Here is a 24,256-nt window from a genome sequence, read left to right on the forward strand (position 1 = left end):
AACTCATTGGGAGATCTCCCAATGAGTTCAAAACCATCTACGAGCGAGCAAGCCACCGCTGCCACCTGCCTCCCCCACGCACACGTGCTCGCCGCTGCCTTGCAGTGCGGGCTGGTAGCGGTGGCTTGCTTGCTCAGAGGTGGTTTTGGACTTGCTGGGAGTTCGCCGAGTGAGCGAGTTGCCACCGCCGCGCGCACGTGCAACACCACCTCACATGCACCTGATGACACCTCACTGGTCCGCGTGCCCAGGCACCCCCCCCCCCACCAGCCCGGGTGGCCGCTGCCTTTCAACTGGTTCCCTATTGAAAAAGTTTGAGGACCCCTGTGATAGATCTTTCAGTGTCTTTGATACACTGGATTCATTCATGACTGTGTAATCCAATTGATACTGCTGAGGAATAACTTGTCATGTCAGTTCCAGTTGGTGTGATAGCAAGCTGCCATCTTCTACAGAATTGTTCTGTCTCATTCTCATTTCTTACATGAGCCTTGCTCCATTTCATGGAGAGAAAGAGCAGCATATGATGCTGTTAGGTGATGTCCAAAGCCCAGTACTACCCAGCAAAAACTCCTAGATCATTACTACCTTCTTGCCTCCTTCTTGCCATACAGTATAGCTAGGCTTGGAAGTCTCAGTTATCACAGTACTGTTTACAGAGAGTGTTAGATGGAATCTGTATCTAGGCAATGTGGAAGTGATTGTGGTTGGAAAATTCTGTGACCTTTGACAGTGGGTAGCTGTTATTCATTACAGGGTCTCAACTATTTCTACTTAATCAAGTGTGAAATATATCCATGCTACTGGATCCACTGTTGCACTTGAAGCATAGTTGGCAGTCTGTGTGATAATTATATTGCATTTCAATAAACAGTTTTAAAGCCTGACTTCCAAATTTTGTGTTATTAAAATCTTAATTGACAAAATAAATGGCAATTATTTTCCTTATTCTGACACAGTGCCAGCTCCAGTTGACCATCAGATCTGTCCTGCAGTATGTGTGCTAATGAAGCTTTCATTTGATGAAGAGCACAGGCATGCAATGAATGAGCTCGGTAAGTCCAAAAGGATTACACTACAAGAAAATTAATCTTTCTCTTCATATCCATATACTTGCGAGAAGAAATTTTATGAGCCAAAGATATAATACATCATTCCCGTTTCCCATCAATTTAATCTGTTGTCATGTTTGGGAGTATATGTGTGTCAGATGAAGTAAATTATCCTTGTTCCGCATTTTGTAATGGACAAATACTTGTTATATGGAATGCCAGAATTTGGAATTCTGAGTATTTGTATAGTAAGAACTGTTTGGGCGTTAGAGATATTGGAAGGATGTGTGTGTGGTAATAGGGACTGGGCTGAGCACATCTGCAGAAAGACTCCCAGGAAGACATGGAAACTGACTGAGTCAAATGGGGAGGAGAAAAATGTTGATGAGGTGCTTAGGGTGTGGGAGCTGGAGACAGAGAGGAGAAAATCTGGCTGTCATCTAATCTTTTGGAGGACAATCCAGCTGGGCCCTCTGAATGCATGAGAACACAGGCTCCTTATCAAGAAGAGGGAGGAGTGAGAATATGAGGCCCAGGAGCTAGGGAGGGGTAATGCTAGGTCAGATGACAGTGTCCATTTTGTGACAACTCTTTCATGATATTCTAATCTATGGACCTATCTGAGGTCTGCCTAGAAAATTGACTATCCAACTTGGGAGTTGGATTACAAAGAGAACCAGAGACTGGGCACATTTATTGTAGTCCCATGTCTTCTGGACTTTCCAGGAAGCTCCCATTGTGCCCGGTTCATTGGTACTGAAACTAAAAGTATTGTAAAAGAAAGTAAGTGGCTTTTGGCTTTTTGTGCCTTTTTTAAATTAGAAAGACTGAGTACAAATCAAACAAATTAACCAACTAAATAGCAATATATTGTTTACAAGAAACATACAGTTTACATTCACACATTATACTAAGTCATCTTGCATGACTACTGCTAAGTGTGGTTTTGTGTGTGATTTCCATGGTTGTGTGATTTCCACCCTCCTTCCTCATTCCTCCTACTTGCAGCAGGTATCCCATCAGCCTCCCAGCTGTAAATAAATCCCATGGTGCACTACTCCTGCTTAATTGCCCATCTGTCCCTCATTGTTCTGTAAATCCCTTGGGTGTGCTCTCAGCCAGCTGCTATTTTTGCCTGCTGCTCAGCTGAAGCAACTGCTTACTCATTAGAGTAGCACCATTGCTCTAACAATAGAGTAGTACTCCCCTTTGCTGCCATGCAGTGTGCCAATGTACAAACATACTCTGCCATACTAACTGCATGGACATAAACATCTATGTGCATTGCTAGGTTGCAACAATGCACTGAGGACTCACAAGTCTGCAGGGGTAGGAAGTATCTTGAACCATGGCTCCATCCTACATCTCTCTGCAGTGTGGGTAAGAAGTCCAGAAGGGCAGTCAGGTATGACTAGCCTTATCCAATCTGGTGCCCTCATATTTGTTGGATCACACCTCCCAGCATCCCTCAGCCACGGAGATCAACATATCTCATGAACCTGGAAGAGACTGGGAGGAAAAAGCCTGTCCTAGAATAAAAGGGTATGATTTTGTGTATAAGCCATAAAGTCACCTCTCCAAACTACCATTTTGACTTTATGGAGAATTCTTTGGTTCCTAATTTGAAAATATATATTCAGATGAGCATCTTGATTCCTGACCCCTCAGTCGTAAGGTCACAATTTGGCATATATGCAGGGGAAAATAGCAGTGGTTCTACGTACATATGATTCTTTTCTTTCAGCTCAACTTGTGGCATGATATAAGTATAAAACAGAAGAAAAGCATTGAAGCACTGAATGTTTAGGGTATTGCAATATGTAAAGATATGTTTTTATAATTCTGAATCACATTGGTTTGTTTGCTTTTCTCTTGGATTGATAATACTTTATCCTAACACATCCCTTGTTCTTTAAGACATGTCTTCATTTGTTGTTCAGTTAGAAATTCTTTTAGCTATTTTCTTGCTTTGTCCTTGAAATTTTGGAAAATGAAAATATTGGCTGAGAAAAAAAATATTACAAATATTTCAATTATTTTTATAGGGGGATTGCAAGCAATTGCAGAATTGCTGCAGGTGGACTGTGAAATGTATGGGCTTACTAATGACCACTATAGTGTCACATTACGACGATATGCTGGAATGGCTCTGACAAATTTAACTTTTGGAGATGTAGCAAATAAGGTAGGGGTTTTTACTATGTATTTTCCTTGCTTAATATTTTTGCTGTAGCGTTTGGAATTTGGGCTATTCTACATATAAAAATTGTTTAATAATTTTGTTAACATTAAGCTACCACAATGAAACTGGATATGGAACAAAAAGTGATTCACTTAGTCCCTCTGCATTTTTTTTTTACATGGCATGCTATTATCCTTTGCAAATAAAAGGATTGTTTTTGATAGTTTAAAGATACTGTCCTATGCAAATTTAGACATAGAAAAGGCTTACAAGCATGCATCAGCCAGCATGGCATGGAGCAGCGACTGGAAGGAATTAAAAACGGTGATAACTGTTTTTTAACTTTTCATCTAGCTCCCTTCCTTTCCCATAGCTGCTGCAAGAAGCCACAAGAAGCGGTATCAAATATCTGTCTAAGTGAGGTGATCTTCAACCCCAACAGATGTTGTCATCTAGCCACTGGAACTGCATCCCCAGCAGCCATTTCTGGGGAGGAAAGGAACTGTTCCTTACGATAACAGTGACAGAAGCAGCAGCAGAATTGAGGCTAGGAGAACAGAGCAGTAGGGAGATTTTCAAAAATTCTTTTTCAGGGAGTTCTCCGCTGCCACTACCATGAGAACCCAGAGAAGCTGTATGATCATCTCCCTGAGTGGCAAAGCCCAACTCTCAGCAGATTCTGATATCTACCCACTGGCATGCCTCTTCTCCAGAGAGTGTTTCTGGAGGAGGACGGTTTTCCCCTGGCCCTGTGCAGGTATAGGGACTTTTCAGTAGCAGGTGTGTTTGAAGAGAGCTCACCCTGTGGGTACCATATGTTGGTGGAGCTACCCCATTTCTAGATGGAAAAGGAAAGTTATTTCTGATACTCCTAGTTTTGGGGAGTGAATAAATGGCAAAAATAAGAATGTGCTTGGATTCTTTTTGTTCTTAGTTGTGAAGTCGCATCCGATTCATCGCAATTCCATGGACAACATTCCTCCAGGCCTTCCTTTCCTCCACCATCCCCCAGAGTCCACTTAAGCTCACTCCGACTGCTTCAGTGACTCCATCTAGCCACCTCATCCTCTGCCGTCCCCTTTTTCTTTTGCCATCAATTGTTCCCAGCATTAGGCTCTTCTCCAGTGAGTTCTTCCCTCTCATTAGGTGGCCAAAGTATTTGAGTTTCATCTTCAGTATCTGGCCTTCTAAAGAGCAGTCAAGGTTGATCTCCTCTAAGACTGACTGGTTTGATCTCCTTGCAGTCCAAGGGACTTGCAGGAGTCTTCTCCCGCACCACAGTTCAGAGGCCTCAATTCTTCGGCACTCAGCCTTCCTTATGGTCCAGCTTTCACATCCATACATTGCAACTGGGAAAATCATAGCCTTGACTAATACGAACATTTGTCAGCAGGGTGATGTCTGCTTTTTAGTATGCTGTCTAGATTTCCCATAGCTTTCCTCCCAAGGGGCAAGCGTCTTTTAATTTCTTGGCTGCAGTCCCCGTCTGTGGTGATCTTGGAGCCCAAGAAAATAAAATCTGTCACTACCTCCATTTCTTCCCCATCTATTTGCCAGGAAGTGAGAGGACTGGATGCCATGATCTTAGCTTTCTTGATGTTGAGTTTCAAGCCAACTTTTGTGCTCTCCTCCTTCACCAGCATCAAGAGGCTCTTTAGTTCCTCTTCACTTTCTGCCATTAGAGTGATATCATCTGCATATTTGAGGTTGTTGATATTTTTCCCAGCAATCTTAATTCCAACTAGTGATTCATTAAGCCCCACCTTTCACAGGATGTGCTCTGCATATAAGTTAAATAGGCAGGGCAACAGTATGCAGCCTTACCGTACTCCTTTCCCAATTTTGAACCAATCAGTAGTTCCATGTCCAATTCTCACTGTTGCTTCTTGACCCGCATACAGGTTTCTCAAGAAACAATTAAGATGGTCTGGTAGTCCCATCGCTTTAAGAACTTGCTACAATTTGTTGTGATCCACACAATCAAAGGCTTTAGTGACCATTCCATCGTGGTTATCAGGGACATTAAGCTCTTTCTTGTATAATTCTTCTGTGTAATCTTGCCACCTCCTCTTAATCTCCTCTGCCTCTGTTAGGTCCTTGGCATTTTTGTCCTTTATCATGCCCATCTTTGCATGAAACATTCCCTTCATATCTCCAATTTTCTTGAAGAGATCTCTGGTCCTCCCTACTCTATTGTTTTCTTCTATTTCTTTGCACTGTTCATTGAAGAAGGCCTTCTTATCTCTTCTAGCTGTTCTCTGGAATTCTGCATTCATTTTATTTTATTTAGACAGCTAAATTGGGTGTATCTTTCTCATTCTCCCTTGTCTTTTGCTTCCCTTCTTTCCTCAGCTATTTATAAAGCTTCCTCAGACAGTCATTTTGCTTTCTTGCATTTCTTTTTCTTTGGGTTGGCTTTAGTTGCTACCTCTTGTACAGTGTTGCGAACCTCCGTCCATAGTTCTTCAGGCACTCTATCAGATCTAATTCCTTAAATCTATCTGTCACCTCTACTGTATCAGGGATATGATTTAGGTCATACCTGAGTGGCCTAGTGCTTTTCCCTACTTTCTTCAATTTAAGCCTGAATTTTGCAACAAGAAGCACATGATCTGAGGCACAGTGCTGTATTGTTCTTTACAGCATCAGACTTTCTTTTCACCACCAGATACATCCGTGACTGAGTGTCCTTTCGGCTTTGACTCAGTCGCTTCATTCTTTCTGGCGCTAATAGTACTAGTCTGCTCTTCCCCAGCAGCACATTGGACATCTTCTGACCTGTGGGGCTCATCTTCCAGCGTCATCTCTCTTTGCCTGTTGATACTGTCCATGGGGTTTTCATGGCAAGGATACTGGAGTGGGTTGCCATTTCCTTCTCCAGTGGATCACCTTTTGTCAGAGCTCTCTGCTATTATCTGTCCATCTTGGGTGGCCCTGCATGGCATAGCTCATAGCTTCATTGTGCTACACAAGCCCCTTCACCACAGCAAGGCAGAGATCCATGAAGGGGAAGGAAAGGTTTGGTGATGGGTATAGGACAAACCAGATAAGGGGGAAGTAAGATAAGACTACTGTGTGCTTCCTTCAGTCTTATTGGGTCCTCAGGTGTCATTCCTGAATGCCTGGCTGGTTAATAGGAAAAAAAATCACTGATCTAGTACTTGAACCAGTTTGGGATTGCTCCTAATTCCAGCACTGTTTCTGGATGTTCATGCGATCAAAAGTATCATTTACTAATTCAATCTGGAAAGTCAACTGAGTTCTTACTTGAAGAAGTGAGAAGTAATCTATGAATTACACGTGGGCCAGTGTGACAGTGTGGATTAGGACTCAGGTGATTCAGATTCAAGTTCTTCCTTGGGCAAAAAGCTCATGGGGTGACTTTGGGCCAGTTACTACTTATCAGCCTAAACTAACTCACAGGGCTGTTGTGATGCTAAAATTGAGAGGAAGATTATATAAGATGCCTTTTGGATTCTTTTCAGGAAAAAAGTCAATATACAAATATAGTAAATATGTGGGGCTGTTTTTTGAAGTCCAGAAATACCGGTTGTTCCATAATTCAACCATTGAATTGGCATGGGCAAAGAAATTGGAGCATATCATTCCATTCTAGTACCAATACCAGTACTGGTATGCTGATACTGATTAAAAATCTGTTTCTGTGCTCAGTGCAATATACTGGCCTTGATTCTTTAAAACTTTAAACAGCCTGGGACAAGGTCCTGAATGGTGCAACGCTCCCTCTTAGGGATAAGGTCCGCAGCTTAGGAGTACTCCTCAATCTGGAGCTTTCTTTGGAAGCTCAGGTGACAGCGGTGGCGAGGAGCGCCTTCCTTCAGCTTCGGCTGATTAATCAGCTGCGCCCCTACCTGGAGTACGACTGCCTGGCGACGGTGACACACGCGCTGGTGACTTCCCGCCTAGACTTCTGTAACGCGCTTTACATGGGGCTTCCCCTGAAGACAGTCCGAACACTTCAATTGGTGCAAAATAGAGCTGCCAGGCTGCTGACGGGGACTGGGCGTTATGCTCACATGACTCCAGTCCTCCGTCAGCTTCACTGGCTTCCCATTGAAGCCCGGGCCCAATTCAAGGTGTTGATTATGACCTATAAAGCCCTAAACGGCTTGGGTCCTGGCTACTTGAACGAGCGCTTACGTCCGTATATGCCCGACCGCCCTTTGAGATCTGCGGGAGAGTCCCTTCTCCGGGAACCCTCCATGAAAGAAATTAGGAGAGTAAGTACTCAGAGGAGGGCTTTCTCTGCGGTGGCGCCCAACCTATGGAATTCACTCCCCAAAGAGGTCCGCCTGGCACCGTCGTTACTGGTTTTTCGGCGCCAGGTAAAGACCTTTTTATTTAAACCTCATTTTAATTGTTAAAACATATGATCTGGCCAGGGCAACTTCTTCTTCCTTCTCTTTTCTCCTCCTATATTATTTATTTACTTATTTTATACTGATAATTTTAATCTTATTTTTTGTATTTAATGGTAATTTATTATGTTCTATTGTATTTCAATGTATTTTATTGTGTTGTAAGCCGCCCCGAGGCTTCGGCAAGGGGCGGCATAGAAATGTTATAATAATAATAATAAAAAGGATGTCACTGGAATGGCCTCATCACCTATAAACTTGCTGGAAAACCCAGTTCCACTGTGCAGTGCCTGCTTGGTGTTTTCATGGTATCTGAGGTTCAGTATGTATGAGGGGCAGGGCCTTCCTAGTTGGAACTTAGTTGAAGTCTATAGGACAGCTTGGGTAGAGAGATCCTTTGGTTAAGAACAGAAGGTTTTGTTCCAATGTGCATTTAACTCAGTCACTTCCCTGATTATCTTAAAGTGCTGTTCACTACTGTTGTTTTACTATGTAGGTTATTGTGCAATTGTTTTCATTTTCTCGTTAGGTTCTTTGAGCACATACATTGCAGAAAGGAGGAATAGAAATAATAATTGTCATATTTATTATATTATTTAAGTTTACCATTAAAAAAAGAACTCGTGATCACCTGCAATCATTTGTTTGACAGATTTTTTCTCCTTTTAAATAGGCCACACTGTGTTCTATGAAGGGTTGCATGAGAGCTCTTGTAGCCCAGTTGAAATCTGAAAGTGAAGATTTGCAGCAGGTAAATTTTATTTATTAGTGGAATATTTCTGCTGCTGTGTTCTGTATGTACTTTCAAGGGTTTCAGAATCAGAAACTCTACTATGCACAACTTACTTTTTAAAAAAATCTATGTATGAATAAGTGGAATTTTTGAAAATATTCGCAGAGAGTAACATTTAAATTAATGCTTTGCTATTATAGTAAGGGTTATAGAAATGAAATAGAATTCTGAAAATATTGTTACAGATTAACTCTTGTACTGATGCTTTGTTATAGAAAATTGACTTAAGATGAATAGAGCTACTTAAGTACATAATAACTGCAATTAGAGTTAAAACTGCTTTAAAATAGAAAGCAGAATAAATTTAAGAAATTTAATTATCAAAAATTGGAAAAATAAGTAGGCAACTATGTAGTAAGATAAGACTAACTTTGTAGAAAGATAATAATCCAAAGAAAATGCTAAGTAGAAATTGTATTCCTAATAAGGATAATAACAATGCAAAAATATAGGTAAAAAGGGAACAGAATTTTGGAGAAAATGTTTGAGAGTAGAAGAATCTACAGTGAATTTTAATTAAGTGCAAAAAAGTGATTGAGTAGAAAGGATAGTAATTGTTGATTTACAGTGATTTTAAAAAATATTTGACATTCTGTGTAACATTTGTTTAAGAACCCTTGGTGTTTCTTTGTAATTTTTATTTGTATTCTTGTTTTTTCTTCTTTCCTCTTCTTTCTAAACCATACTGTTTTGAAATAAAAAATAAAAAGAGTTTAAAAATAAATCCAGTTAGCTATTTGCTAACTCATATATTCTTACATGAATCTCTTTGCTGCTACATTAACTAATATTCTACTCCTTTGGTAAGAGAAATCTGAGCCAGAAACACCCTCATAGAATTATACCACTTTTACTGTTAAGATTAGAAAAGGCCCAAGTATTTTATCCAGTTTATTTGCTCCTTTATCTAATAGGATTATATTAGGAACTTTTGAATTTCAAGATGTGGATGGATTGCTGGGTGGCTGTCAGCTGATTCACAAAGTCTGAAAGTCTTAGATTTGTTGCTCTAATCTTACGTTAAAACATATGCATTCACATTCATTAACAATGCATTGTCTAGATGTGATGTCTTGTATTCGTCATACTTGTTTTTCTCCCCAGGAATGTTAATGAGTAGTCTATCTGGATTAAGATCTGATTTTATTTCAAATTGAACTGATGGATTATATAAATAATTACATCATTATTTATATGTAAACTTCACCCCAAACATGCAATTACAATTAGAACTTACAAAATAGGTAATTACTAATGTTTTCATTGTTTGGGTGAAGAGTATAAAGCATGAAGAAACTATGTAATTTTACCATGGATAGTATATAAACACACACACCATTTGAACTGCACCATTGGACTTCTGACTCAAAATCCTAAGCATTCTGTTTAAAAATTAAAAATTCAATACACGTAATAGCTTATATAGACATATGCAGAAATGCGACATCCTGAACCATTTTCTGGTGTTCAGCAAGTATCATACAGTAGGTGAAAATCATAAGAGATGTAAAAGTTAAATTAAGCTTTCTTATGCCATTTTATAGGTAATTGCAAGTGTATTGAGAAATTTGTCTTGGCGAGCAGATGTGAACAGTAAGAAGACATTACGTGAGGTTGGAAGTGTGAAAGCCTTGATGGAGTGTGCTTTGGAAGTTAAAAAGGTCCTGTTTGCAAAATAATTTTCAATATTTATGTATCTAGAATTATTTTGATACCTTTTAAAAAAAGTTTAAGTAAATAAAAACTAGTATCCCTTTGCTGACAGAAGTCTTCTTATGAGCACAGAGAAACTAGTTGGATTCTACTTAGAGTTCCTTAGTCCAGTAGCAGACTGAAACATTTTCAGAACTTGCCCGATTCCTGTGTTTATTTGTTAGGAGCCACATATTCAAACCTATCAAGTTGGATTCATACTAAGTTAGTCACACTTGACTTCCAATAAAACCAGCTGAAGTAATTTGTTTGCCATGGATTGCAGTGGGACCTTATGACTAAGTTACAGTGAAATTTTGGGCATACTCAGAAGTATGTCCCAGTGAATCAACGAGGCTCACTTGTACTATGTGTGCAGTTCTGACAATGAAGCTGCTATTAAAGTATCAAAATTCTCATTACTTAATTCATAGTTTCACCTCAGAACTGTGTATTTTTACTCCCTGCAGGAATCTACCCTAAAAAGTGTGTTGAGTGCCTTATGGAATTTGTCAGCACATTGCACTGAAAATAAAGCTGATATTTGTGCTGTGGATGGTGCTCTTGCCTTTTTAGTTGGCACACTGACTTACCGGAGCCAAACAAATACTTTAGCCATCATTGAAAGTGGAGGTGGAATCCTGCGTAATGTCTCTAGCTTGATTGCTACAAATGAAGACCATAGGTAGGTGTTCCACTTTATTTCTTTATATTTCACCCATCTTACCAGAGTTGTTGAAGTGGCCCTGCATCCCCTCTGCCTGTACTGTAGGTTCATGACTCCAGGTTCAGCTTTCTGCATGGAAGCAAGCCCTATATTTTATGCAGATTCATGGTGGAGCAGACATTGAACATTATCCAGAGCTACCTGTCTGCAAACAGAGTCCATCACCACTTCCATTCTGTGAGCGTCCAGTCCTGCCATTCCACTGAGTGGCATTTACTGCTTATGCAGTGGTGATTTAGTACTTGCAAAAGTAGTCCCCTAAAATAAGCAGGCACGCTCATTTTAGAACAGGACAAGTGAGAGGAGCTCCTCTATGCAACCTCTGTCAACCTGCCGCATTTCAGAAAGGAGCATTTCTGTTTCCTTTCGGATTTCCCCTGTCCTCACAACAACCTTGTGAGGTGAGTTAGGATGGTAGTCAGGGTTTGGCCCAAAGTCACCCAGTGAGATTCTTGATCAAGTGGGGACTAGAACCCAGATCTCCTGAGTCCCAGTTCAACACTTGAAACACTAAGATTGTACTGAATGTTTTTGTATGGTAATTATTTATGGTACAGTGTTCTTACAAAATGTGGATTAAGAAATTTCATTGGAGGACAAAATTCAATACTGCTATTTGTGTTGAACTACCAAAATCTTTAACTGGGCAATTATCTGCTTAATTATTTAAAAATAAGTCTTTTATTGGTTTGATGGAATCCGAAGAACAGCAAGCTGTAGGCAAATATGCCTGTAGTACAGCTCCTAGGACAATTCAGAAAGTCATCCCCAAAGGTAATAAAGACCATTCAGATTGACAGTGCCTAAAGTTGTAAGGGCTTTACTGAATCTCCCTGAAATAGGTGGTTTCCTAGGTTGGTTGGTGGGGAGAGTTTGAGTGTTCATTCGCTAAAAGACAGGTCATGATTTGTTGGGGAGATCTGAGACAGAAATAATTTTTGGAGGATGGAATGTTCTAGAAGGTCATGGAGCACATACAGTGGCAACAGAAGCAACTTCCTATCCTCCCTCCTCTGCTTTTTTGTGTAAAAGTGTCCTTATGCCTTCCAGTTTAAAAAACTGGAAAGTTTTTTAAAAAGTGAGAGGAGGGAGAACAGAAAACCACTTCTGTTGCTGTGAGGGTTAGTGGTGCCTTCTCCTCTGAAACATGTCTTTCCCCGAAAAAGTTCCATTGTTAAATTAAAATTAAAATGTCTGACTCAGATGGGTGCTTAAGAATCTGGGCAACTGTTTCAGTTCAGCCATAGCATTTATGTACACAAATAGTCTTCTTTGGATCATGCCTTTATGTGGATTGACAACCCTGTATATTGTTTGCATGCTTCCAGCAATACCAACAGAAAATAAACAGTGATAACTTGAGTATTTTTTGTCTTGCTAAAGTGATGCTTACTGGAGGTTTTTATGTTCACATCTTAATTCCAGGCAAATCCTAAGAGAGAGCAGCTGTTTGCAAACCCTGTTACATCACTTGAAGTCTCACAGCTTAACAATAGTCAGTAATGCCTGTGGAACACTGTGGAACCTCTCTGCACGAAATGCAAAGGACCAGGAAGCATTGTGGGACATGGGAGCAGTTAGCATGCTCAAAAATCTCATACATTCAAAGCACAAAATGATAGCCATGGGCAGTGCAGCAGCTCTGAGGAACCTAATGGCAAACAGACCTGCAAAATATAAGGATGCCAACATCATGTCTCCAGGTTCAAGCTTGCCATCTCTTCATGTCAGAAAACAAAAAGCATTGGAAGCAGAGTTAGATGCTCAACATTTATCTGAGACTTTTGACAACATCGATAACTTAAGTCCTAAAACATCTCACCGTAATAAGCAAAGACATAAACAGAACCTGTACAGTGAATATGTTTTAGATGGTAATCGACATGAAGATGGAGTATGCAGGTCAGAGAATTTTAATAGTAGTAACATGACTGTGCTTTCACCATATTTAAACAATACAATGTTGCCTGGCTCCTCTTCTTCAAGCAGAGGTAATATAGAGAGTTCTCGGTCAGAAAAGGACAGAAGCTTGGACAGAGAGCGTGCAATAGGATTAAGCAATTATCATTCAGGAACAGAAAGTTCTGGGAACTCTTCTAAACGAATAGGAATGCAGATTTCTACAGCTTCGGCCCAAATTTCTAAAGTAATGGAAGAAGTAACCAGTATGCATATTCCACAAGAAGAGAGAAGTAATGGATCTCTAACCGAAATGCACTGTTTGTCAGATGACAGGAATGCTTTAAGAAGAACATCCACTGCCCATTCGCACACAAATACTTACAACTTTGCTAAATCTGAGAACAGGACGTGTCCTGTACCTTATGCAAAAGTGGAGTATAAGAGAGCTTCTAATGATAGCTTAAACAGTGTGAGTAGTAGTGATGGTTATGGTAAAAGAGGGCAAATGAAGCCTATTGAATCCTATTCTGAAGATGAAGAAAGCAAATTTTGCAGTTATGGACAGTATCCTGCTGATTTAGCCCATAAAATACATAGTGCTAATCATATGGATGACAATGATGGAGAACTAGATACTCCAATAAACTATAGTCTAAAATATTCAGATGAGCAATTAAATTCTGGAAGGCAAAGTCCCTCTCAGAATGAAAGATGGGCAAGACCCAAACATATAATAGAAGACGAAATAAAGCAGAATGAACAAAGGCAATCCAGAAGCCAAAGTGGAGCATATACTGTATATACTGAAAGTGGTGATAATAAACACATGACCTACCAGGCAGCTTTTGGACAGCCAGAATGTGTCTCTCCTTTCAGATCAAGAGAATCCAACAATTCAGAACAAGGCAGAGTAGGCTGCAGTCATGGAATAAATCCAAAAGTGAACCAGTCTTTATGTCAAGTTGATGATTATGAGGATGATAAACCTACTAATTACAGTGAGCGTTACTCAGAGGAGGAACAGCATGAGGAAGAAGATCATCCAACTAACTATAGCATAAAATACAATGAAGAGGAGCAACATGTGGATCAGCCAATTGATTACAGCCTCAAATATTCAACAGATGTTCCTCCTCCTGCACAGAAACCATCTTTTTCTTTTTCAAAAAGTCCATCAGTACAGAGCACTAAAACAGATCATATTTCATCAAGTAGTGGAAATACATCAACTTCAGCTGGCTCCAAGAGACATAACCAACTTCATCCAAATTCTGCTCAGAATAGAACAAGCCATACTCAGAAGTCTGCATCCTGCAAATCACCCTCAATTAACCAGGAAACAATCCAAACCTATTGTGTGGAAGATACACCAATATGCTTTTCAAGATGTAGCTCTCTGTCATCTTTGTCATCAGCTGAAGATGAAACGGGACGTGATCAAGCTACACGTGTAGCAGATACTGATAATTCTCTAAAGATAGTGGGAATGAAAGAAAATAGTGGGACTGCAGCTGGAACAGTAAATGAAACATCAACCTCTCAGCACGTTAGAACAAAATCAAACAGGCTTCAGACTTCTACTTTATCTCCTTCTGATTCAGTAAGACATAAAGCTGTTGAGCTTTCTTCAGGCGCTAAATCTCCTTCAAAAAGTGGTGCTCAGACTCCTAAGAGCCCACCAGAACATTATGTGCAGGAGACCCCACTCATGTTTAGTAGGTGCACCTCAGTAAGTTCCTTGGATAGTTTTGAGAGTCGTTCAATTGCTAGCTCAGTTCAGAGTGAACCTTGCAGTGGGATGGTTAGTGGCATTATAAGCCCAAGTGACCTTCCAGATAGTCCTGGGCAAACAATGCCACCAAGCAGAAGTAAAACTCCACCCCCTGCACAAGTGGCACAAGTAAAGAGAGAAGTAGCCAAAACTAAAATACCCAATACTGAAAAACGAGAATCTGGACCAAGACAAACTGCTGTAAATACAGCAGTCCAGAGAGTACAGGTATTGCAGGATGCAGACACCTTGTTACATTTTGCTACAGAAAGTACGCCTGATGGGTTTTCTTGTTCATCAAGCCTAAGCGCTTTGAGTCTTGATGAACCATTTATTCAGAAAGATGTTGAGTTGAGAATAATGCCTCCTGTACATGAAAATGACCATGGGAATGAAGCAGAACAGCCAAACAGTACAAAGGATAATCAAGAGAAGACAGAAAAGCCCACAGAAACAGAAAAAGATATACTAGATGATTCAGATGAAGATGATATTGAAATATTGGAGGAATGCATTATTTCTGCGATGCCAACGAAATCATCACGTAAAGCCAAAAAGCCTTCACAGATAACAGCTTCAAAAATACCTCCACCTGTAGCCAGGAAACCAAGCCAGCTGCCTGTATATAAGCTGCTCCCATCCCAGAACAGATCACATTCTCAGAAGCATGTTAGTTTTACACCTGGAGATGATATGCCACGTGTTTATTGTGTGGAGGGAACACCAATAAATTTCTCAACAGCTACATCTCTGAGTGATCTCACAATTGAATCACCACCAAATGAATTGGTCAGTACAGAAGCTGCTGTTACAGGAACAGAATCAGCTGAATTTGAAAAGAGAGATACCATTCCCACAGAAGGCAGAAGTACCGATGACACTCATGGGAAAAGTTCAACTGGGACTACCGTTGGGTTGGATGATGACAAAGGAGAAGAAGGTGATGATATTCTTGCTGAATGTATTAATTCTGCTATGCCTAAAGGGAAAAGCCATAAGCCTTTCAGAGTGAAAAAGATAATGGATCAAATCCAGCAAGCATCTACATCCTCATCAGTAAATACTAAAAATCAGCTGGAAGCTGAGAAAAAGAAACCAACCTCACCAGTAAAACCCATGCCCCAAAGTAATGAATACAGAGCACGGTTACGAAAAGCTACAGAACCAAAAAGTAATTTTAGTAGTGAACGAACCCATACAGACAACAAAGATACAAAGAAACAAAATGTTAAAAATAACTCAAGGGACTTTAATGATAAACTTCCAAATAATGAAGAGCGTACAAGAGGAAGCTTCACATTTGATTCTCCCCACCATTACACTCCAATTGAAGGAACTCCATATTGTTTTTCAAGAAACGACTCTTTGAGCTCTTTAGACTTCGATGATGATGTGGATCTTTCGAGGGAGAAGGCAGAACTCAGAAAGGGGAAAGAAAGTGAAATGAAATCCAGTGCTAATACAGAACAGATCTCAAACCAACAATCAGAGAACAGAACACAAGCTTGCCAAAAACACACTGCAGCAGGAAGAAATCAATCAAAACATCTGGTGCAGAAACAGGCCCCTTTCTCTCAGTCACCCAAAGATATTGCAGATAGGAGTGCAGCTGCAGATGAAAAAACACAAAATTTTGCGATAGAAAATACTCCTGTTTGCTTTTCCCGTAATTCTTCTCTGAGTTCTCTCAGTGATATTGATCAAGAAAACAACAACAAAGAAAGTGAACCCGTAGAACAAATAGAACCATCTGATGCAGAGATAGAATCAAATAGGCCACAGGTTTCTGGCTATGCTCCTAAATCATTTCATGTTGAAGATACTCCTGTATGTTTTTCAAGGAACAGTTCCCTCAGTTCTCTCAGTATTGACTCGGAGGATGATCTTTTGCAGGAATGTATTAGTTCTGCTATGCCTAAAAAGAAAAAGCCTTCAAGAGCGAAGGGGGACAGTGAAAAAAATAGCTCTAGAAATATGGGAGGCATTTTGGCAGAAGATCTGACACTAGATCTGAAAGATATACAAAGGCCTGATTCAGAGCATGGTTTCTCACCAGATTCAGAGAATTTTGACTGGAAAGCTATTCAAGAAGGTGCAAATTCTATAGTTAGCAGCTTGCATCAAGCTGCTGCTGCAGCATCCCTATCTAGGCAAGCTTCATCAGACTCTGATTCAATTCTTTCATTAAAATCTGGAATTTCTTTAGGATCACCTTTTCATCTTACACCAGACCAAGAAGAAAAACCTTTTACTAGTAATAAGGGTCCAAGAATTATTAAACCAGGTGAAAAGGGGACACTGGAAAGTAAGAAAGTAGATTCTGAAAATAAAAGTATCAAAGGAGGAAAGAAAGTATATAAAAGTATGATTACAGGTAAAGCACGTTCTAATTCTGAACTTACAAGTCATTTGAAACAGCCTTTGCAGACAAATATGCCCTCAATCTCTCGAGGAAGAACAATGATTCATATTCCTGGAGTTCGAAATAGTTCTTCAAGTACTAGTCCAGTTTCTAAAAAAGGGCCCCAGCTAAAGAGTACAGCTTCTAAAAGCCCCAATGAAGGCCAGAGTTCTACTAGTTCTCCTAGAGTAACCAAACCATCTGTGAAATCTGAACCAAACCCTCTATCCAGGCAGCCATCTCAACAGGGTGCATCAAGTAAAGGACCTTCTAGGTCAGGATCTAGAGATTCTACACCTTCTAGACCACAACAGCAACCCTTAACCAGGCCTCTGCAATCACCTGGCCGAAATTCAATTTCTCCAGGCAGAAATGGCATAAGTCCTCCTAATAAACTCTCCCAGCTGCCAAGAACATCATCTCCAAGTACAGCTTCCACCAAGTCTTCAGGTTCAGGAAGAATGACGTACACATCCCCAGGCAGACAGATGGGTCAGCAAACTATGGCAAAACAAACAGGACTGCCTAAAAGTACTAGTGGCATTCCTAGAAGTGAATCTGCCTCAAAAGGTTTAAATCAAGTTTCTGGTATCAGTGGATCAAACAAAAAGGCTGAATTATCTAGAATGTCATCAGCCAAGTCCAGTGGGAGTGAATCTGACCGATCAGAGAGACCTGTTCTAGTCCGTCAGTCGACTTTTATTAAGGAAACTCCAAGTCCTACTCTAAGAAGGAAATTAGAAGAGTCTGCATCATTTGAATCTTTATCCCCTTCTAGACCAGACTCTCCCACTCAGTCACAAACACAGACCCCAGTTTTAAGTCCCTCACTTCCTGACATGTCTTTATCTGCTCATTCAGCTATCCAAGCTAGTGGGTGGCGAAAGTTACCTCCTAATCTGAGTCCTTCTTTAGAATACAGTGATGGGAGGCCAACTAAACGACATGACATAACTCGATCTCACTCTGAGAGTCCTTCTAGGCTGCCAATTAATAGATCAGGGACATGGAAGCGTGAGCACAGTAAACATTCCTCATCCCTTCCTCGTGTAAGCACTTGGCGAAGGACTGGAAGTTCTTCCTCAATTCTGTCAGCTTCTTCAGAATCCAGTGAAAAGGCAAAAAGTGAGGATGAAAAACAACATGTAAGCGCTTTTTCTGGACTCAGGCAAACTAAAGAGAGCCAAGCACCTACAAAAGGTACTTGGAGAAAGATAAAGGAAAATGAAATTCCTCAGATAATGACAAGTCCACCTCAGAATACCTCATCATGTACTGCTAATGGTACCGATTCAAAAACTTTAATTTACCAGATGGCACCTGCTGTCTCCAAGACAGAGGATGTGTGGGTGAGAATCGAGGACTGTCCTATTAATAATCCTAGATCTGGAAAATCTCCCACTGGAAACACTCCCCCCATTATTGACAGCCTTTCTGAGAAAGGTAATGTGAATAGTAAAGAGTCTAAAGATCTTCATGGAAAACAAAATGCAGGGAATGGAAATGTTCCAGTTCGCACCATGGGGTTAGAAAATCGTCTAAATTCTTATATTCAAGCAGATAGTCCAGACAAGAAAGGTACTGAAGCAAAGCCTGTGCTAAGCAATTCAATTCCTGCCCCAGAGACTAGTGAAAACACTGTTAATGAACGTACACCATTCAGTTCCAGTAGCTCAAGTAAACACAGTTCTCCCAGTGGAGCTGTTGCAGCACGAGTGACTCCTTTCAACTATAATCCAAGCCCCAGGAAAAGCAGTGTGGATAATAGTTCTGTTCGGCCATCACAGATACCAACGCCAGTAAATAACAGTACAAAAAAGCGAGATTCAAAGACTGAAAGTACAGATTCAAGTGGTGCTCAAAGTCCTAAACGCCATTCTGGATCGTACCTGGTGACGTCTGTTTAATGAAAGATTCTGATGTGTTATGCTATATGTGGAACTTTTTGATGAAATTATACATTTTTTGTGTGTTGTAAATAGGTTTGATTCTTGTAGAGGTCCTTGTTCTGGAAGCCATATTTGATATTCTTTGTCTTCACTGATAATAATTGAGGGATTCCCGAGTGATAATTTAGCAATAAAATTGCTAAAGTGATTATATTTGTACAGTATGTTTTACATATATTTAATTAACAACCCATACCTTTAATTGTTTTGGTGGGGTGGGGGGTTCAGGAGATATGAACAGAGATTTAAAAAATAATACTATTGCTGTATTACTCATTTCTAGATTAGCAAATTAACTAAAGTACATCAGGGAGAAATTGGTATTTATGCAAAAATAAAATAAAATAAAATACTCCATCTTAGTATTTGTGAAGCCACCTAACCTAATGATTAATCATGTGGCTGTGAAATTCACAGTAATATGGTTTCTGCTGAACAAGCCTATTTTTTCTGCATGGATAGAACTGATGGTTCATTTTCTGAAACAGTTAACATTTCTGTGGTCACATAACGTGCATAGATAGTTATGGTGTAATGATTACCTTTTGGTTTTGTGCTCTGCAAAAAAGAAAAGAAAAAAGGCAATCTGTGTATGTGTAAACCTTGAACAAAATTATTTTACCAGAACTAGATTCTAACAGACAGTAGGTAGGATTTTTGCTATGCTGTAACTTGTTGTATATTCTGGTATTTGAGGTGAGATGGCTGCTCTTTTATTAATGAGACATAGGTGAGGTCTCAACAGAACTAAATGGACATTTCAGAATAAATTATTACTGTATGTACATTCTGTTGTGTGTTGCTTTTGCAGTACATAAGAAACTCAATGTTTAATTTTGGTATTTTTGAGAAATTCTCTTTGTATAATGTAGTAATGCACTTACTCAAAAGGCTTGTTGGGGTTAATCTATATTCCATTGAAGTTGGTGGCAACATTCCCATAGAGTTTAATGGATCTAGATTGCACCCAGAGCCTGTTACAGTCATACACTGGTTCTTTTCCAGTTTATAGTAGCTTTTAACAAACCCATGTAACAGCTGCAGCATTTGGATAGAGCATTGGCATTTTCAGTTGAAATATTAATTGGTTGCAGGTGCAGAAAGAGGCTAAAAGAAGTACTTCGATAGTTTTCGTACTGCACAGCCTAGCGTGCTATGCTTTGTACAAATAATTTTAGAATTCCTGAAAGTGTGAGGGGAGTTGAGATTGAAAACTTCAATTATTTTTATTTGGTTTTATTAAAAATTTGGGTATACACTAGAGACTAATATGCTAAATTTAAGTGTCTTAGTAGAAAATAATATTTGTACATTAAGCCGCTCTGGATAAACTAACTTTGTATTCACGTATGCTTTGACTTCAGAGACTTTCATTAGACTGTTTACAACAGAAGTACTCTGCTAAACTTAAGTGCCTCAATACAACAATAGCAACATGTGTGTGCACACGATTAATTAAGATAGTAGTAAGCAAGTCAAGTGTACCTCAGGCTGGTTTTCGTTATTACAGTCCTAAAAGTTATTGGTAGTAGGGTTCAGAATCCGCTTACGTATGTCCTCAGATATGCCAGCTTAATACAAGGCAATGCTTCTCACTGTATGGCACACTATGCCAAGTGCTCTACTATGACTTTTATCTTTTCAAAAGAGACATTAACCTACATTAAGCAAAACTGGTGTTAACAGTATGCATATTCAAACAATTCAATGGCCTGGTTTGCATATATCACTAAACCATGGTTTATCATTATGAGGATAAGTCACAGTGAGCCTTTGGCTGATATACTCCCCATTTTCCTCTCCAGTGGTGCAGCTACACAGAGTTTGGAAACTTCTGCTTTGGTTTAATCACAGGTTAGTGTTGCATCGAAATGCTAAATTGTGATTAATGTTAACTATGGTTAATGAAACAAGCCAGTGTTGTTAAACTTTGAAACTGACTTGTTTCCATGAGGCATAAGTTATAAATGGTTGTTATTTGTCTCAGTTTGGACAGTTAGCCTAAAGCTTCCAAATTGCCTGAAAACATGGTATTGATGTGGGGAGAGGTAGTAGCATGTGCCTTCTAATATTAAACCACAGTTTAGGATTATGTGCAAACATAGCCATTATGTTGTCACCTTTTTTAAAATTTCCCCCTGCCATTCCACTTGCTTAAATAATGCACATCACATAGATGGATTGGTCAGTCCAATAATGCTTTGAAATTCCAGCTGCAAGGACAGAGTTATTTGTATATTATAATATTTATATCCCTGTTTAATTAGCACTCTTAAGACCATAAAATATGTTGGCTTCATTGCAGGGTGTCTCTTAAAAGGTATTGCAAGAAAATATACAACTCCCAAATCCTGACTGTCTCTTAAAAAGATTATATGTATTCTATACTTTGCCTTTTAACTGGGCATATTTAGTGGCATACCATATTGGTAGAATATCTTATGTGGACACGAGCCCCACCTTTCTGAAATATGGTATTTGTTATACATTTATGTATATGTTTCAATGTACTTCATGTACAGCATCTAGTACAGGCAAATAAACAGGATCAGTATTTGTTCATCAGTATATAATTCATTCTGTCTCCCCTGCCTTAGCTGTTGCTTAAAAGAAATGGCGAATAACAGCTGGGGAAAGGCTTACCAAGGGGGTTGCATGTATGTACTAGTGTGTACACCTGCCAAGCTTTAATAACAACTTGATACCACTGATGCTGTTAAATTTGTACTTGCTGATTACTGCTATTTTTATTTCTTCTGAATTTAATCACTCATTTATAAAAATAATGCACCACGCAAAACAAGTCAAGAAATTAAGAAATTTGTTCCAATGATTCTTCTGAAGTTTTTTGTTTGTTTCCCCAGTTCTGGTAATGAAAATTTTATTGATTTTCTCAACTTCCTCAATCATATATAAAGACCGATGGCTTTTATTATTTTGAAATAAATCATTTGAAAAACCTAAGTTTATATAAAAAAGCAACAACAAAAGCCCAGGAAAAACAAATGTGCAAATGGTTCCTTGTTTTGTTTTGTTTTGAAATAAACAGCATACTTTTTATTTCCAATGTAGGTGGCATATAAAGCTATTTATTTTAAGGCTGTGACCATACTTGTATTTTAGGCTTATTATTGCCCATACCTTTCCTTTAAAGAGTACTCATTGAATTGTGATCTTCAATTTGTGTTTTCAATTAATTTATTGTTTCCATTTCTGTATCTTTACCTTCTGTGATATGCTTTTTCTTAAACCTGTAAGTTGTTCATTGCAGTTCATTATGTACTGACAATGTAAAAGCTGAATATTCTGATAATTTTTTTATATCTGTGACAAACCAACCATGACTTCAGAGAAATGAGGTAGTCATTTTCCAAGTAGTGTCTCTGACTATTAATATGTTTGAGAAGCTTAACTTCCTTTGTATATTTTTAATGTGTGAAAGCAAAAAAATTAAAATTTGAAATTTTGTGTTTAACAGATTCATAACTGTATAGTTGGATAACTTCTTAATTCCTCAAAGTTGCCAATGGGTCTTGTAAATTAAAATACTCCAAAGTGAGCATGTTCAATCCCAAATTCAGTCTCTGTGTGCATGCACTTCATGTAAATATACAGCTACCATTACAAATATATATATTTATATAGGTGTATTCCTATTAAGGTAGTTGTATTCTTCATTATGCCAGATTGACAGGTAATTGCAAATTCATGATGAGCTAGATGTGGTTCTCCTACTAACTATAGCTATCTGCAAGAACTGATATTTTTGAATAGGCTTAGAATACATAGAATGGGAAGTATTTCAGGGCTTGTCCTAATCTTTGAGTTAATATTTATTTTATGTTATCTATATTAGCTGTTGTGTTGAGCATATTTAACTGTGCCATTCTAGGCTGACATAGCTGATGGGCCTGAATTTGAGACTGCATGGGAGAAAGAAGGGACTCTGGATGTAGTGGATCCAATGGTATCCCCAGCCCTACCCTGGAATACCTTGTTTTGGTGCCTACTGCAAGTAGAAGCACTTCCGGCAGTACATGTACACTTCTGGAGCTTTCTGTGGTTGTACTGCAGTCCTTCATGGCATGTCTTCCCACCCCAGCCTTCACTAGTAGAACTGTTGGTGATCTCTCTCCAGCCAGTGGATCTACAGGTTAGCGTAGCACAGTGAATTAGTTGTTCATTAGGTCGGGGTAGACAACTCCTGGGAGTCCAGGGAAGGTGTTTCTTCTTCAGAACACTGCAGAGACTGCATTCCCACCACCCAGTGCCCACCAGAAAGGGCATGTTTCAAAGCTAAATAAGTTTTCTTCACCATCATTTTGTCTCCAAATTTTGGCAGCAACCCAGTTTGTTTGTTTGTTGCTGTTGCAAATACAACAACGGGGCTAATGGGGGCTGCACAGAAAGGGAGAGGGGATGTGTATTGCCCAATTCTGATTTAATTCCATTTATTTCAATGGGCTGAAGTATGGTTAACTGTTTAGTTTAAATAGGGTTAAAGTATGAATAACTTGGATGAAAATGTGTGTCTTGAATAAAATGCTTTTTCTAATGTACTGCAACATGTCATTTACATTTTTTGATGAAAGTAGCTCTGTCCAATCTTACTGAATGTTGTGTGCATACTCAGCATTAGTGTCGTTCCAGCAGCATCACACATAACCAGTCTTCTGATAATTCCCAGATTTAATTTGATTTATGCCCCCCACCCCAAAAAGTGCTTATAGCCCCTAACATTAATAAAACCAAGATTAAAAACTTAGTTAATACAGTTCTAAAAACAAACTGGATTAAAAAACAAACACAATGTGAGAAATATTCATATATTACATTGGGGCACTTGATCAAAAAATGGCAGTATTTCCTTAATAAGCCTGAACATCATATTTGTATTCCTCCTATCTTCCAAGACACTGGACCTAAGAAATGCCTCTTTTGCACGTCCCACACAATGCTTGCATGAATAATTTTTAATAATAACGACTGAATGCAATAGCTAGTTCTGCTTTTCTTATCAAAGCATGAAAATGTTTTATCTCAGTTTTGAGAAGCATGCTCTGAAAAACTGGTCAGGTACACAGACTGTTTTGATGTTTGCCTATATGGGCTTTCTTATGGTCAAACTGTAATAGGGGTTAGACTTAAAATCCTTAATAGTCTACAAAAAAGATTAAAAAAGCAACCATTATTCCATATTAAGTGAGAATTTAATGTAGCTTTGACATTGGGTGGAACTCCCATATCAGGCCTAGCTAGCATAGTCAAGGGTGTGGACTATTGTAGTCTTAACAATATCTGGAGATCCACATGTTCCTGCTATTGGCAGATGCATTGGTACTTTGTCAGTCAACTCTTTAGTGCACTAAAGCCAAATCCATTTCTTTGTACTGAGTAGCTGTTTGTTA

General features: G+C 39.2%; 1 protein-coding gene across 3 annotated transcripts in view; it reads left to right on the forward strand.

Moving 5' to 3' along the window:
• The window catches only part of APC (APC regulator of WNT signaling pathway), an 86,946-nt gene extending 63,539 nt beyond the window's left edge, over window positions 1-23,407 (forward strand). For all 3 annotated transcript variants that reach the window (XM_044445841.1, XM_044445843.1, XM_044445842.1), the window contains 6 exons: window positions 960-1,055; window positions 3,098-3,237; window positions 8,287-8,364; window positions 9,951-10,067; window positions 10,569-10,783; window positions 12,251-23,407. In XM_044445841.1, coding sequence (XP_044301776.1) covers window positions 960-1,055; window positions 3,098-3,237; window positions 8,287-8,364; window positions 9,951-10,067; window positions 10,569-10,783; window positions 12,251-18,806 — 7,202 coding nt within the window. In that variant the 3' untranslated portion in view covers window positions 18,807-23,407. The remainder of the gene's footprint in view (window positions 1-959; window positions 1,056-3,097; window positions 3,238-8,286; window positions 8,365-9,950; window positions 10,068-10,568; window positions 10,784-12,250) is intronic.
• Window positions 23,408-24,256: the final 849 nt, after the last annotated feature.

This window comes from Varanus komodoensis, unplaced genomic scaffold (genome assembly GCF_004798865.1).
Source record: "Varanus komodoensis strain SLA01 unplaced genomic scaffold, ASM479886v1 scaffold5, whole genome shotgun sequence".
NCBI lineage: Eukaryota > Metazoa > Chordata > Lepidosauria > Squamata > Varanidae > Varanus > Varanus komodoensis.